General features: G+C 34.3%; 1 protein-coding gene across 1 annotated transcript in view; it reads right to left on the bottom strand.

The window, feature by feature from the left end:
• Positions 1–275: 275 nt before the first annotated feature.
• The window catches only part of LOC121375038 (prolactin regulatory element-binding protein-like), a 17,861-nt gene continuing 962 nt past the window's right edge, over positions 276–17,174 (bottom strand). The window contains exons 2-9 of the mRNA XM_041502249.1: positions 9,371–9,566; positions 8,228–8,442; positions 7,034–7,117; positions 6,278–6,393; positions 5,698–5,871; positions 3,312–3,384; positions 1,792–1,951; positions 276–1,200 (exon numbers count right to left, since the gene is read on the bottom strand). Of these exons, the coding sequence (XP_041358183.1) occupies positions 1,115–1,200; positions 1,792–1,951; positions 3,312–3,384; positions 5,698–5,871; positions 6,278–6,393; positions 7,034–7,117; positions 8,228–8,442; positions 9,371–9,566 (1,104 nt within the window). The 3' untranslated portion in view covers positions 276–1,114. The remainder of the gene's footprint in view (positions 1,201–1,791; positions 1,952–3,311; positions 3,385–5,697; positions 5,872–6,277; positions 6,394–7,033; positions 7,118–8,227; positions 8,443–9,370; positions 9,567–17,174) is intronic.

Raw genomic sequence — 17,174 nt, 5'->3', positions numbered from 1 at the left:
TTATAGATAATTTGGCAACATGTTCTGGACATCCTGCATGTGCAATATACCACAACAGAAATAAACTGTTTACATATTATGTTTTTGGATTTTCGTGGTCATGGATATTGAGCTTAAAGTTTGCTAGAAGACATATGTGTAAAGACTGGATAATTAATGCTGTTCAAGACCAGTTGGGTTTCAGTCTCAATAATCAAACAATTGAGTTACCTGTAAAAGGTGTAGTACGGTTATATCAAAGGAACCAATGTTCTAAATAACAAAACACAATCGAATTACCAATAACAGGTTTAGTAAGATAATATCAAATGAAACAATGTTCTACATTCTTGAGATTTCACTACAATATTGTATTGAGCATATTTGCACTGGTATAACGACCCAGGATGAGGCTTGCCCATGCAAGACAGGTTTATTCCGCATGGGCTGACATCATGAAATGGGTCTGTCTTTCATGGCTAGGGATGTGTGAAAATTATTTCTTGCTTGTTGTAAGTAGTCTTCCACAATGACCAACAATGGACCTTTTGTTAAGCAGCAAGATTTCTTTTAGCTGCACTTTCCAATCTCAGGAAGACAATTGCTTCGAATTAAAATGATGCTGGCAACATGCTTATAAAACCTGCAGAGTCTGGACTCAAGACGCCATTGAGTCTCAGACTTTAACATCATAGCAACGCCATAGAAATTGTATGTGTGTGACATCATTAAAGATGGAGTCTAGACTAAACAATTTATAGGCATGGGCCCTGGTACTACTACGACGTGGAAACTTGGGATTAATTGTCATAAAGTTTTATTAAAATCTTTAACTAATGTTATTAATTTTTTTTTTTCAAAACTGTTATATAACAGAACCTATTTCTCCAGTTGAATGTCTAAGCTTTATAAACATTCCATTTGGGTTTCAATAGTCATTCCAGACGCACATCCAGGAATTCTTGCCGGGATGTCTACATGCAACTACTTAAATGAAGTTGTATATTGGCGGTGAATGCACTTTAAAATAAGCAGATTTTTTTTGGGTCATGAGCAAGGTGTTTCCAGACTACATTACGCCCCCCATGGATCCACACCTTCATTTCACCGGAAGTATGTTCTACACAGATGACGGTTAAATACCAATGGTTGACATCAGCCAGAACATTAGATAGATCAGTAACAAGGCACCCACAACTATCCATATGATACTGAATGAACCTGGAAGAAACAGAAAAAAAATATCAGAAAATATATAGTTGAATTTGTTTTTTTAAATCAATATAGATAATGCAAAAACCAGCAAGAAGAGTCATTAAAAACAAACTGATTGAAAAATAAATCAGAAAATATACGGTTGAACTTTAAAAATAATAAATATAATTATATAAAGCAAAAAGCAGAAAAAAAAGAGTCATTTTTTAAAACAACATTGCTGTTTAACCCATGATTCACTTTGTCAGTAAATAAATACAAGATAACATTATTGTGCCACATTTTAAAGTTATAAAACCCATTAAAGAAAGTAAAAAAAAAAAAATTCAATCTCATAATAAATACAAGTTACCTGTTTTTTTCAACCAACCATGCAATTTCAATAGAATTTCCATTTTCCAATCCTCAAATGAGTAAAACAAATAAACAAATGGAGTGCTCTCCATTCCATATGACCAAGTAATAAGTGACTGGTTCAGCGTTTCATCTCACCACAATTCTGGATGTGAATACAAGTGTATTCTGTGAAAGCAACTTGTAAACTTCTGTACTATATAACAAAAATGTAAAGCATAAAAAAAAATTCTGTGTACCCACCTCGGACCGGAACCTGATGAATGCGTACGGAGTTGTCTGCCGACACACTGAGCATAGTGAAGTCCTGTGAACCAGTCACCGCTCGCGCACCTTCAGATGCAGACAGGAAGTCAACTCCCGTCACAAATATACTATGAACTTCTTTTACATAATACAGTTTCTGAAATCAAATATTTTATATGCAAATGAATAGGGGTGTCACGATACACCTACCTCATGATACATAGCTAACGATATGATACGTTTCATGATACATAGCCCACAATAAAATACGTATCACTATACGATAAATATCACTATACATAGTCCACGATATGATACGTTTCACGATACATAGCCCACAATAAAAATCGGATCACTATACATATCCTACGATATGATACATCTCACGATAAATAGCCCACGATACGTATCACGATACCTGATTCAAGTTGAAACTTAGGTGAAGTGGTGTTTTATAAGAAATAAACCTGATGAAAGTAAAACACTGCTTAAACAGTTTTAATAAAGAAATACCAAATCATAGACATATTGTCATAAGCAGGCATTTATTCTGTCCACTGTCGTTTTTTTTCTTAAGGAAATAACTTGTCAATTAGTGTATACCAATACAAATTGGTCTTGGTAGATGTACACAGAATTAATATAGGAACTGATACATGGTCAAAATAGGAATCGATACACAAGCAAGGGTATTGTGTATCGTATCGTCAGCTGTAGTATCGTGATGCATCATAACACCCCTACAAATGAACACATTTACATCTAATCGTGATTAAACACAGCAATTTATGATCAAATAGCATGTCATATTCCAGAGACCAATCTAAATTTGACATCCTATTATGTGGTAATCAATGTAATATGAAACAAACAAAAATTATTCAACAATATTCAATATACTAATGAAATGCAATAAAAGATAACAAAATATTACGGTCAAAAAATATCATATGTAACATATACATAGATTACAAGAATTTCTCACAACTAAATGTCTCGCCTACCATAAATTTTCAGTGCACTCTGATGAACAACCATAGGTACAACTATAAACCAAGTTTTACTGATCTAGGACTTATAGTTTGTGAAAAACTGATCTAAATGTTAACGTTGAACTTCAACTCAAAAGTTGACATCAGAAAAGTCATACTTATATTTCGCATTTTTACTTAGTAAAGATGAGACAAAACCAGCCTACAAGCAACACAGTAAAGTATTCATTGACTACTTATTTCAACCATGTTCACACTCAAAAGGTGGGAACATACTGAATAAATACAATTTTTCTTAAACCTTTACTGCAATTTATAAAACTTCTGCTTGTCTTCAAATTAAGTGATTTGTCAGTAGTTAAAGTAACCTATCATGACAGTACTGAACTATAAATAAAGTGCTGTAAACTTGTATTCTGATAGCCATGGTGGTTTAGATTATTAGTGGTCAAATGACCGAGATGTCACTGACTATAAAGTATTTCCAGATCTCAATCATTAAATTAACAGGTAAATTATTCTTACCTGTAAACTAAATGAAATGTACACTGCCACACTTCCTGAGATCATCCCCACCCCTAAGTAAATACCATCATCGCTGAAAAGAAAGGACATTTGCTATTACAACCATTATTTTTCAAGCCTTGCTATAACATCTCCAAATACAGGGATTTTAAAAGGAAGTAAAATATCACCAGCTGAAAATAAAATATGGTCAGCTGAAAATAAGACTACACAGGGTGAGTGGATGGTTTAGGACAGTGTGTGGAGAATTAGGACCGTTGAGATATATTTTATAGCATTATGAAAATAAAATATAACAGAATCATGTGCTCAGCCTCAGCTAAATAGAAGATGAAATGGTCGTACATATATTTATCTCTTGAAAAATGACCTGCAATTTTTATTTTTTATTTTAGGAGGTGAATTTTTATTTCACCTACGGTTGTCTAAAAACTGGACTCATTTTTACTTTTTGCAGGCCGCTATTTTAAGCCCTGAAATAGTCTTTTTAGACTTAAAGCTGTGGACACTAGTCGGCATCTTTAGCAATTAACATGGTTTACTAATGTCAAATACAAAATCAATTAAACATTCAATACACTTGTGTGTTTGCTAATAACCATGTCATCAGAAGCCTTAAAGATACATGTATTGCCATTGTACTCATCGTTAACATGATTTCACTATGCAGTGAGTTTTAACAGCCTAATGGGGAGGTATGAGGCTAATACATCCAATTCTATCTAAACACTAACAACTATTGATTGATTTGATTTCAACTTATTTTTGTGCTTATATCCAATTAAGGTTCAAGCATGTTGTCCTGGTCACACACACCTCAGCTATCTGGGCTGTCTGTCCAGGACAGTGGGTTAGTTGTTAGTTGGTTAGTGGTTAGTGAGAGAGAAGAGGGTGTAGTGGCCTTACACCTACTCATTGAGCCCGTAAGAACTCGCTCTGGGTTGGAGCCGGTATTGGGCTGCGAACCCTGTACCTACCAACATGTAGTCTGATGGCTTAACCACTGCACCACCGAGGCCAGTTAACAACTATTAACCACTGCACCACCGAGGCCGGTTAACAACTATTAACCACTGCACCACCGAGGCCGGTTAACAACTATTAACCACTGCACCACCGAGGCCGGTTAACAACTATTAACCACTGCACCACCGAGGCCGGTTAACAACTATTAACCACTGCACCACCGAGGCCGGTTAACAACTATTAACCACTGCACCACCGAGGCCGGTTAACAACTATTAACCACTGCACCACCGAGGCCTGTTAACAACTATTAACCACTGCACCACCGAGGCCAGTTAACAACTATTAACCACTGCACCACCGAGGCCGGTTAACAACTATTAACCACTGCACCACCGAGGCCGGTTAACAACTATTAACCACTGCACCACCGAGGCCGGTTAACAACTATTAACCACTGCACCACCGAGGCCGGTTAACAACTATTAACCACTGCACCACCGAGGCCAGTTAACAACTATTAACCACTGTCCTAGACAGACAGCTCAGACACCTGAAGTGTGTGTCAAGAAACCATGCTTGAACTTTAATCAGATATAAGCATGAAATTTCAAGTTAAAATAAAACAAATAATAATAAATCTATCCAAATACATACATAGGATGACATTTTACAAGAGATGTGTGTTAGTGTGTGTGGAGATTGGTGGGGGTGTTAGCATAACTGTTACATAGCATAAAACATAGTATAGCAAAGTTATAAAATCACTTATCAGTTATTATCTGTTATCCTACGTCACACTTTTTACCTATAATATTCAGTCTTTTCACACCCGTCTTACATGCCATGCACTATTATTAATAATAATGCCCCAATAAGGCTGTAAAATAACAAGCTAGGGTATCTGTACATATCTAGTTTCATATAATAATATAAATTTAAAAAACCCCACTGCATAACAAAAGACAAAAATGTATACTTTAAAAGCCAGACAAGCTTAGAGATGTTACGAATGTTCGGAAATTAAAAAGCACCTGCAAACTGATGATTGTATAATTCAGAGTTTAAACTGTCGTTTGACAACTCGCCAAATATGGTTTAAAATTGAATTTAGCTAATATATGTCATTACCAATTTGTCAAAAAGCTGATTCAAAAACATGCCTTGTTTGTATGTGTGTAGGTATGTTTTTGAGTAATTGTGTTCAGCTAAACATTACTTCAACTTGGCTGCTAATGGAAAAATTTACGTTTCTTCTAAATTAAGGTGTCAAATTACCAATTGTTTGACATCCAATAAGATGATTACTACATCAATGTGCTCTTGTGGTGTTGTTAAACAAAAGACACTAATGTTTTTTACTTTCATAGCAATCGTAATGAGAGTATTGAAAATGTGTTTGCATCCTACTACAGCATACCTAACTGCCAAGGAAGACAAGATTTCTGTTCCAGTCTTTTGTTTCTTTTTAACTTTGTACTTGGATCCGTCCCACATAGTGAGGTAACAGTTCTGTGGTTTTTTGTCTCTCTTGCTAGGAATGCTCACAGTGTACAAACTAAACTTAGACTTTTGATTTTCTACAACACCGTACCTGAAAATTAAACATAAAACCAATTAAACTGGTAGCTGAGATGCATTTATTTAAATTAAATAATTTAAGAATCATGATCAGTGGAAAAAACTAATGTTATTATTAGAATGATATTCACACTATCTATATCTCTATCTATCTATATCTATACATATATATCTCTATATCTGTCTGTCTGTCTGTCTGTATATGTATGTATTTACAAATTAAGTGGTTAACGCACTGCTATGAATATTTTGATTCCAGTAAAATACAAAGACAAATTCATGAAATGTTTTCATTATATTTTTTTTATTGAGTGAAAGAAGTAAAGACTAAGAAAGGAATCAAACCAAAGTATTAGCACTTCAATACTATTTCAGTTTAATACATATAATATTCTTTACATATAACAGATAAAACTCACCTACAACATCTAAATCTATACTGTTGTGAATTACTACCCCAAACCAGATCGGAATTTTCGCTGCCTTCTTTGGCATTCCATATTTTACCATTTGCTTCTCGGGATATCGTGACAATCTGAAAAATATACATTCATAAACAAACAGATATCTAAACTCAATTTTAAAACAAACAAATATTACCAAGATTTTTTTGACAAAACATTATTTATGGTGACTTAGACCAGACCCTTGGATTTCACGGAAACAATCATTTCAGGTACCGTGTCGGTAAAATCACAGAATCAAAATTTTGTTTCTCATGATTATAATATCAAGTACGACTATTCAACAAAAATAATATATATATATATATAAATATATTTTAAAAACAGTTTCCGATGGGATCCCATGATCACAAGGCATGGCACCAAAAACGTTTTTCCCATGAAATTTGAAATCCTATGGACTGTTAGTCTAAAATATGTCTGAATTATTACAATCTAAACAACCGGAAAACAATATTACATAACATAGTAACAAGTAACATTTAACATTTAACTCAAACTTTGACTCTGGTGAAATAAATCTTCAAATTATATTGATACTAGACAGGTCAATCAGGGGAGATAACAAAAAGAATACTAATAAGAGACTCTTATAGATTAAGATCGAAGCCTTGAGTGATACATCATGTGTCTCATTTAATACATGAGATGTAAATATCCAAATAGCAAGAATAATAATTTGAAACAAAATTAATTAATTCGGGTACGAACATGTTTTCCATCCGGACTGAATGCGAGGTCATCAATGTCACTCTTGTGGGCTTTTACTTCATAAACTTTTTTCATATCTGGATACTGCAATCGGACAACACTGTTACAGACATTATACAACTTTTATATCTACATATATCAATATATACACTGAAACTTGTATTATGGTTAATAAACAAAACAACTGAATGCAGCATATCGTTTTTGGTAAATGACGGAAACATGATTTCAAAAGAGGATATAGTTTGCCCTATTTATTAGCATTAGGATTTTTTTTTTTTTATATAAATAGCTGGTAAAAAAAAAACTGTTATCAATTTGGTAAATTTTGCATTTATGGGTTACGCAAAAAACAAATTCAGGTTACCCATTTTGTTTTGTCACCCTGAGATGACCATGTAAATGATGTCCTAATTTAATGTGCGAACGAAAAATGGGTTATGCAAAATAACACTTGCACAAGCAATGCATGAAAGAAACTTATCGTGAATGCAATTTTCAGAGGCCTGTATCAATTGCATAAATTTACACTTGAGGCAAGACAATAAAATGATGAATATTATTTCCAACTTCGTTGAACCAAGACAATAAAATGATGATTATTATTCAAAAAGCAGTGATTAATAGCCAAAAGCTTTAAAGGTAGTTTTGTTTAACATCACCACTAGTGCACAATTTTGAATTAATCATTTGGTAAATGACACATACAAGGGAGTCTTATGGGAATTTTTTTTACATTTTTTTTATTAGCGAGAGATCTTTTATATGCTCTTTCTCAAACAGGACAGCACATATCACAGCTGTTGGGCACTGGTTGGGATGGGAAAACTATATGGGTTTGCCAAGGGGGTTCAATCCTATGACCCAAGCACACATCAGGCAACTGACTTAGATCCCATACAGCCAAAAAGGTTTTCTGTCTGAGGGTACGTAGGGTAAAATCAAGTAACCTAAAATCTTGCAAATTAATGTTTATATAATTTAATGTTTTCATAATTTTTAGAGAGATTATAGTAAAAGACTTGTTGTTTAAAATGTGTCAAAATTACATGGAATGCAGTGTCCAATTTCAAAATATTTTAAACTCATAACTACCTAGTAAGGCCATTTATGATCCATTTTGTTTTTATTACATACCGTTATGGCAGAAAGCATGCGAATAATTTGTGTCAATATTTAACCCACTGTACTTACATTCCACACACGTAGAAAGCCATCTGCACCACCAGTGGCTAGCAGCTTGTCATCGGAACCAAACCTCACAACCTTCTGGAAACTGTTATCTTTGTCAAAGTCAGACCGAACACTCTCTAAGTGCTGGATGTCAAAGGTCACTTGCTTTGTGATGTCATGCTTCTCTTTTTTATCATCACCTTTCCTTTTCCTCACCGATTCATCCTTTGTGTTTCCTAGTAATAAAAAAAAAGGTTTTAATGTTAAAAAGTAGAAACAAAGAAAAATGAACTTGTGGCGTGTTTAGGACAGCAAGTGCTCATGAACAATTTGACTGGTTTCTATCTTATCTGATAATCATATGCTATTGCATTAATTTAATGTTACATGCAAAAACCAGTTTAGCAAGCAACAGCAAACAATCGGTCTCTTGAACATGCCTCTGGTTGTAACTTTAGCAATGAGATAAACAAAAAGGTTATCTAGAATAGCACTTCTCGTCTCTAGCGCTACAATGTAGCTACAATGTAGCTGCAACATTTTCTTCAAAATGTTTGACGCAAGGTTTTAATAAAGGTTATGCTTTTTAATAACTCACAAATGAAGTGTGACAGGACAGTAGGAATGGTCTAAAATTGACAAATATAATATTACTTTGAAATTTCCCAATTCAATAATGTTAAAAATTAAACACTTAGTATTTTTAAACAAGTCAACGTTCAACTATAGAATATTAGTAAAAATATTCAACAATAGTAAAGAAAGATTAAACACAAACTAGGCTTGTTTTGGATATTTTAATATAATTACAAACTTTCTGCCCCTATACAATTTATTCTATTCTGACTGAAGATATCACTTACAAAACGGAATGTTATCCTTTGATAAACCTTAGAAAATGACACCATCGTGTTAAATGCCATGGGATGTCATTGCATAAAACAGATTATGGGAAAAGACGTTAGAAACTGTACTTTTAACTAAATAAGTGTGTTGTTTGTAATTATCAAAATTCTTTGTAATTTTTTGTGAATTTATCGATGTATAACAGTCACAAATTTAGTATAAAATCACTTCACTATGCTATTTCATACAATTTGTAATGTTCTGTTACACATCGATAAATTCACAACAATCAACAAACAATTCTTAAATATACCTTACCTTTTTTTAGTTCTGGGATGACGACCTTATACTTGAGTGAGTATGTGTGGCATTCATCATCTTGTCCAGTTGCGAGGTTGTGATGCCGACCATCGTAAAATGTGGCACAGTTCATAACGGCTTGAATCCCAGTATCATAGCGACACAAGCTTGAGGCTACAAGTTGATTCTTTACCAACTTCACTTCGTAGATTTCCTGAAAAAATACAGGCTCCAATTAATGGACACAGTTTGTTTTGTTATGTATGGCCACATTGCTGTAATTTAATAATTTTCATAATAATGTTTGTAATAAGTGGAATATGAGGATTTTTGTAGCTGGCAGACAAAAAACCTAAATAAGTAAAAAATTAAATATACTGGCTCTATACATTTTACCTGTGTAACTTGTTGGACTATTAACTAGGCCAAGACAGGCAAGACCCCAAGTTAACTGCCTGGGCTTGTTCACTTCCCCTGATGAAGTAATTATTTAGTGTGTAGGACAAATATATAAATGGTTCTAAAAGCTTGTCTGACAAAACAAGTCAGTTTGTTTGATCCTGTGGGGTGTTTGACACTTTTGACTCCAATTTAAGTGATATTTCACTGGGTTGTTTCACCCTTATTACTAGTATGCCTGAGTTGTTTCATCCTGGGTCAGTTTGCACCTATGTAGAACTGTTTTGTCATAGTTTTTATTTAGGATAAATCGAGCGCTTGAGATAATAATAAGTCGAATGCTCAAGATATATGTTGAGCTCTCAATTTATTATGTTGAGTGCTTGACTTATTATCTCGTCATCATGCATTAGCACTCAATCTACCAAGTCAAGATTAAGTTAATAAGTTAAAAGTTCAAGATCATTAAAAGTAAAAACAAAATGTGTGTCCTGAGAATCTATATTATTGTTTTTTCAGATTTCAAGAAAAAAATATTCGAGTCTTTAGTACTTTTTTGGTTTTTAACAATTACGTTTATTTCACCAGTTGCTCTTGACAGTGAAATCTGTATCTAGGCTATCCGTGGCTATTATGACTATGGTTCATATACACACATATTTAAGCGAATACATTGGCCTATTTCAACATAAAAATGTGGGAGAAAGGTGCAGTAATAAACTCTGGATTGTGTACTAAAAGAATGGGTTTTATGGAAACGGAACTTCAACAAGTATGTTGAAATTAGTGTCCAGCACAATTTGTAATTCTGCCGAAGCATGTCATATATACTAGTATAATTCTGAATGTTTTCAAATCGCTGGAATGATTTTGTAAGTGAGGTTTTGATTGGTCGAAAGAAAGGTCACCTGGACAGGAGTTACAAGACAATTCAAAGTACTTTTGAACGGTCTTGTAGTTGTATAAATATTATTAATGTGGATGGATTCATGTTACTTAGTTATAAACCCATATACATACTGCAATTTTTCTGCTGTTAATTTGAGGCATCAAACATAAATGTACAATCAGAAAATTAATGAATACTATGTGAGATTTAAGGCAATGCATCACAGGCTTGGAAATAAAAAATGTTTAGTGGTTCCTGTCAAAATTACCTATGTCAGTCAAGTTGAGCTTGTCAAAAAATGAAACTGCCTGTCAACCAAATGTTGAAATTATTGTCCTTTATTAATCATGTACTCTTATATTATACCCATAGAACTATTCATGATGTAGTGACACCCATCTACAGTCCTTTCCACAGAGAACGCCGTTTTTCATTTTCTGGAATTTACTACAAGTTATTTCTTTTTGAGCCGATTGTTTTCTAAATTGCATACAAAAATAGTATTTTTTGTTATTTCCAAAACACTTTTACTTTTTCAAAAGTTTTATTTGGATGGATATTCAGCTTACAGGGGTTAGGACTGAGATAAAAGTTTGTGTTGTATTCTGTTCATTATTAAATATTGAAAAAGAAATAAAATCAGCAAATAACTACAATCAATTGTGAATAAAACAATGCAATTTATAAGCACTACAGGATATTAAAAATTCAATAACACCAAAATTCCCCACCTGCTACCGACCCCGGTCGAGCTGCTGGTGCTCTCTTGCACTTGCAAACACAGGCGGTCCCTTCCTCCCACCCACCCCAACCCTTTTCCTTTCCTGGATGAAAGAGCCGACCAAGGCCAACACCTGCACTCATGACAGGCGTGCGCTACAACAGCTTATTCTGAATGTGCACATTAAACCTGCTTGCCTGTAGCTAGTAATCAATAGGGATGTCAAGATACACCAATGCATCACAATACTACTGCTGGCAATACGATACACGATACCTGTGCTTGAGTATCGATTCCTATTTTGACCAGGTATCGATTCCTATATTGATTATACAGGGCTCGACTTAATAATTTATCACCCACGGCAAACAAAACAAAAAACTGCCATCGGTGAAAGGGCCCACTGATGTAAATTTTGAGTATGCCAACGGCAAATTTTTAAAACTGACTTTTGCAGCAATTAAACTTAACTGAAAGGTTATATTATTGTTCTGTATGTACATGTAGTCATATTTCTTCAATTTATGTTAATTAACTTAATAAACAAGAATTTATTATAAATGGAATCATGGACTACTAGCATCAGCTAACATTTAACGGAACCTGGTGTTTCTGAGACAAGTTGCCCAAGTTTTCGGTGAATATGACATGAAAATTGTTCTATGGATGACATTAAATTGTATACAGTGTTCTCGTTGGGTGCAAATTAAAGGAGGATGGTCGCGCGTGTCCCCACTCCACCCCACCATTTAAAACAACAACAACAAACAAACGGCACATTTGGATACTGTATATCGTTGTATGTTGGTCGACTTTGTAGAAATACCTATCCATTATTTTGCCCCTCGGTATCTGGTACTGAAACATTGGTACAATGTACAAGCTGCCTTATTTTTTGTGCATTGTTAGTTAAAGCGTAGTTCAGTTAAACAGAGTGTCGGTATGACATTCATGGGTATTTGTTTTGCTAAACCGATCAAAGTTTTAATATTATTATTTTAATAAATATTTTAAAGGCATACTGTCACAGACCACTGACCTGTTTCATGGCCTAACAAAGTATTACTTAAAAATATATATATCTGATTTGTCCCTAAACATACTTTATTCAACCATCTACGTAACCACCATACTCCACTTATTAATGATAAAATTGTAAAAAATAGTTGAATTATGGCAATGGTCCATAATTCAAAAACTAACATTGCTGAGAGGGTTGACATGGATTTTACTCCATCATGATGTAGTTAAAGTGATGCAATAGTTAGATTTGGTCTGTAAAAATTAATGTAATTTTTATTTATTATTTATTAAAAGAGAAATAAGGTCCTTAAATCTGTGACAGTATGCCTTTAAATATCTGAAAAATAATAAAGAATTTTTTTTTTTTTTTTTTAAGCGATCCGCTACTGTGGAATAAATAAATTCTGTTCTTTTTATTTCCATCTTCATCGAATGAATCGATCGTATTGATATTGCCAGCTGATAAAAAGTAGTTTTGTTTTTGTAAAGGCAGTATATATATTATTTGGCACCCAAGGTAAATGATTTTAATAATGAAAACTACCATTTCCGTTTTCATAAGCGATGATATCACCCCCCCCCCCCCAAAAAAAATAAAAATATTTTTAAACATTTCTAATATTTTATAAGGAATTGCTGAATAAACAAATGACAGTAAGTAAAAATCATCAGTTACGACCAATTAAATCTGCAACTGAGGTAAAATATCAAGACACGAGGTAGTGGACACAAAAGACAGAATGACTGTTCTGATCACACTAAAATAAAATATAACTGTTTTTGTGTGTATCAAACATACAAATGGATACTGGTATCGGACACAACAGAGGCTGTGAACAAATAGTGTTAAATTACGTTGCAGTAACTACCGTAAACTACTGAAGTTTTTCGTCAGTTGCGTTTCGTACATAACGCGACTTCTTTCCTTTGATGTCCAGTGTGCAGACTGATCGATATTTTTCAGTGTGAAAAAAGTGTGCATTTTTAATATGGCAGAGCTGCGTGCTGTAAATTATAACAGGATGCGAAAATAAAAGAGGGGCGCAGAAAAACAAATGGGGCTGCCAAACGTGAAAAGGGGCGGCATAACACGAAAGCGAGGAGGCAAAATGCAGTGAGGGTACACACATGACCAAATATAGTTCCATCACGTGCTACTAACTAAACGCCCATTAGATCCAACCAGCACCCAAACGACTATGTACGCTTATACATTTTGCCGCCGGTGAGGAGCTTTTCTGACGGCAGTAATTTTTATCCGGCGGCACAAAAGTGCCATCAGTGATACCCCCAACCAACGGCAATTTATGTCACCGACGGCAATTGCCGTCGTTAAGTTCGAGTCCTGATTATATGTATTCATTTACCAACACCAATTTGTTCTGGTATGTACTAAATGACAAGTTATTTCCATCACAAAAAACTAGTGGACAGAGAATATGTGCCTGCTTATGTCAATATGTCTATGATGTGGTATTTCTAAATTCAATTTGTGTTTAATCAGTTTTACTTTTATCAGGTTTATTTTTTATTTTTAAATTACTTCACTTAAGCTTCAACTTCTTATTTTACGGGGAAAAATAATGTGAATCAGGTATCGTGATATGTATCGTATCAATGGCTATGTATCATGATACATGTCGTATTGATGGCTATGTATCATGATTGATACGTGTCGTATTGATTGCTATGTATCATGATTGATACGTGTCATAATGATGGCTATGTAGTATGTATCATGATTGATACATGTCGTATTGATGGCTATGTATCATGATTGATATGTGTCGTATTGCTGGCTATGTATCATGATTGATACATGTCGTATTGATGGCTATGTATCATGATTGATACATGTCGTATTGATGGCTATGTATCATGATTGATACATGTCGTATTGATGGCCATGTATCAATGTATCAATCATGATACATGTCGTATTGATGGCTATGTATCATGATTGATACGTGTCGTATTGATGGTTATGTATCATGATTGATACGTGTCGTATTGATGGCTATGTATCATGATTGATATGTGTTGTATTGATAGCTATGTATCGTGATACGTGTCATATTGATGGCTATGTATCGTGATACATATCATATTGTGAGGTAGGTGTATTGTGACACCCCTAGTAATCAAACATTTAATATCAACAATGCAACAAAGTTTGTTTGGTTTGTTTAACGACACCACTCAAGCACATTGATATATATTAATCGACTATTGGGTGTCAAACATTTGGTAATTTTTACATACAGTAAAGTACGCTTATAACGAACTGCAAGGGACCAGCTTCATTGGTTCGTTATAACAGTAGTTTGTTGTACACATTTGCAGAAGTTGGTAATTTTTATTCCGAAAGTCTGCCATTTTGAATTTTGAACTCAATATAATAGTAAAAAAAATATGCGCTGGACAGTTGTCGACTAGTAAAAGGATTTTTCTTTTTTGCCTTTTCATGCTCTTGTCTAGATCTTTCACCCATTCTGTAAACAATGCTCCCGTCATCCACGCTTTCTTGTTTGATCTGTAGTCCACTGGTAAACTTCGCACATTCTTGAAGCACCTGGGTTTTGCCGATTTCCCTATCACCAATAACTTTAACTTTTCGGTACCGGTCATGTTGGCAGTGACAAGCAGTGTTATTCAATCTTTTGATTTCTTGCCGCCGTGACACTGTTCTCCTTTCAGTTGAAGCGTTCTTTGAGGAACAAGTTTGTAGAACAGTCCTGTTTCGTCTGCGTTGAAAATATCTTTTGGATGAAACACGGCAAGGTAATTTGGAAGTTGTGAAGTCAGCCAGTTATCAACAACCTCTTGGTCTACTGCGGCACTTTCACCATGCATAGCTTTGGAAATAATTCCCCGTCTTTGTTTAAAACGTTCTACCCATGCATTGTTTGCCTTAAAATTCACATGGCCAAGTTTGGCTGCCAGTTCGTCCGCTTTTTGCTATAAGTAGTGGTCCACTCAAGGCGATGTTTTTATTGCGTGCTGACTTGAACCACAAAAAGAGAGCATCGTCGACATCTTGAAATTCGGACGTGCGAATTCGTTTTCTAGCTGTGTTGAATTCTGAAGATTGACATTTTGATAAAATCATTTCCCTCTGTTTCAAGATGGTACTGAGAGTGGATTTGGGAATCCCGAACTCAGCTGCTATGTCTTTCTTTGATTTTTGTCCGAGATCAACAGCTGCAACGATTTGAAATTTCACATCTAGATCGAGCGCTTTTCTTTTGCGTGATGTTTTCGTGTCCGTCATGATTGCATACTGAACGAAAAACTGACACGGATTTATAACAAACAAAGAGAATCCCATTAATTACCGCTGATTAATATCATTGTATATATATATTGAGTTGAACGTGTCAGACTGTTTTTGGAGTACGGTTGATCTCACGGCTCAGCTGTCCGTTAACACTGATTGGTTTGATACGTAACGGTTCCGGTATAATTAGTGACTTAATCCCTTAATTGATACCTGTTCCCAAGTCCAGACAAAACAAAAGTTATTTAGGCTGTTGTTTTAGTGCGGTCGTGCGGTCGATCCCACGGCTTTGCAGCGTTTTACACTGATTGGTTTGATACGTAATGCTTCCGGTATTCACGGTTCGTTATGTAAACACTTATTTACACTGGAATTAACTATTTGGGACCACAAAATTGGTTCGTTTTAACAGTTAATTCGCTATACATACCGTATATCTTCGCCTATAAGTCGAATTTTTTTCACTCAAAAATTATTTTATAACTTAGGGGGTCGACTTATAAGAGGGTAAAAACATTTCACCCAAAAATATTACCGTTTTGGGGATTATTTTACAAGTTTTATTGTTGAAGTATGCTCTGTATTTATACTCAAATATGTTAATTTGGCACATTTATTTTTTATAACCTATTTTTTTTGGCATTATAACGGTTTTGGTTATGCAAAAAGACGTGCGATCTCACTCACATGCCAAGACAACAGTCCACTTAGTTAAAATAACAGTCATCACTAATAGCAAAAATGTAAACAATACTAACTACCTGTTGCCTGAATTTATTTTGAAATCTGGTCACTGGCATTAATGGTTGTTCAAACAATGTTTTGTCGGTGATTAACTTCATGAATATTACTGAGCTTTCCCTTAAAATAGACTGATTTCTGCAGTTCACTAGAGCAATAGCGACACACATCATTTGGTACAAAAATCAGTGTACTTTCCAGAGTTATCCTCCTTACATGTATTAATATGGCGGCAAAACATGTGATTAACCGATGATACATTAGTTCATAAAAATAAACTCGAATGTAAATGCACTTTACATTCGAGTTTATTTTTATGAACTAATGATACATGTACTTTCAGTTTTATCATAGTGATCTGTTGTCAATGTTTATAAATAAAGTTGTTGTCTTTTCACAAAACCATGCTGTACAGTGCCATATAGTAACAGTCAAACAGCTTTCACTCTCTACTAAGGGAATATTTCGTTTTGGTGCTATGTAGTTTGATTGGAATGTTGCGATGTACAAAACGTGAAAAACGAAGTTTGTAAAATAATTTTCTTTTGTTCAGATATTGTACATTATTGTTCTTATGTGCTGAAAATAAGAAATACTTCAATATTTATAAGTTGTTTTTTATGGGTCGACTTATAAACGGGTCAATAAAAAAAATACGTTTTCAGGGCTTGAAATTAGGGACTCGACTTATAGCCGAGATCGACTTACAGGCGAAGATATACGGTAGTTCGTTCTATACATTAAAATGTATTACTAATATATAGGGGAGAAA

This window comes from Gigantopelta aegis, chromosome 6 (genome assembly GCF_016097555.1).
Source record: "Gigantopelta aegis isolate Gae_Host chromosome 6, Gae_host_genome, whole genome shotgun sequence".
Taxonomy (NCBI): Eukaryota; Metazoa; Mollusca; class Gastropoda; order Neomphalida; family Peltospiridae; genus Gigantopelta; species Gigantopelta aegis.
This window is presented reverse-complemented; position numbering and strand designations above follow the sequence as displayed.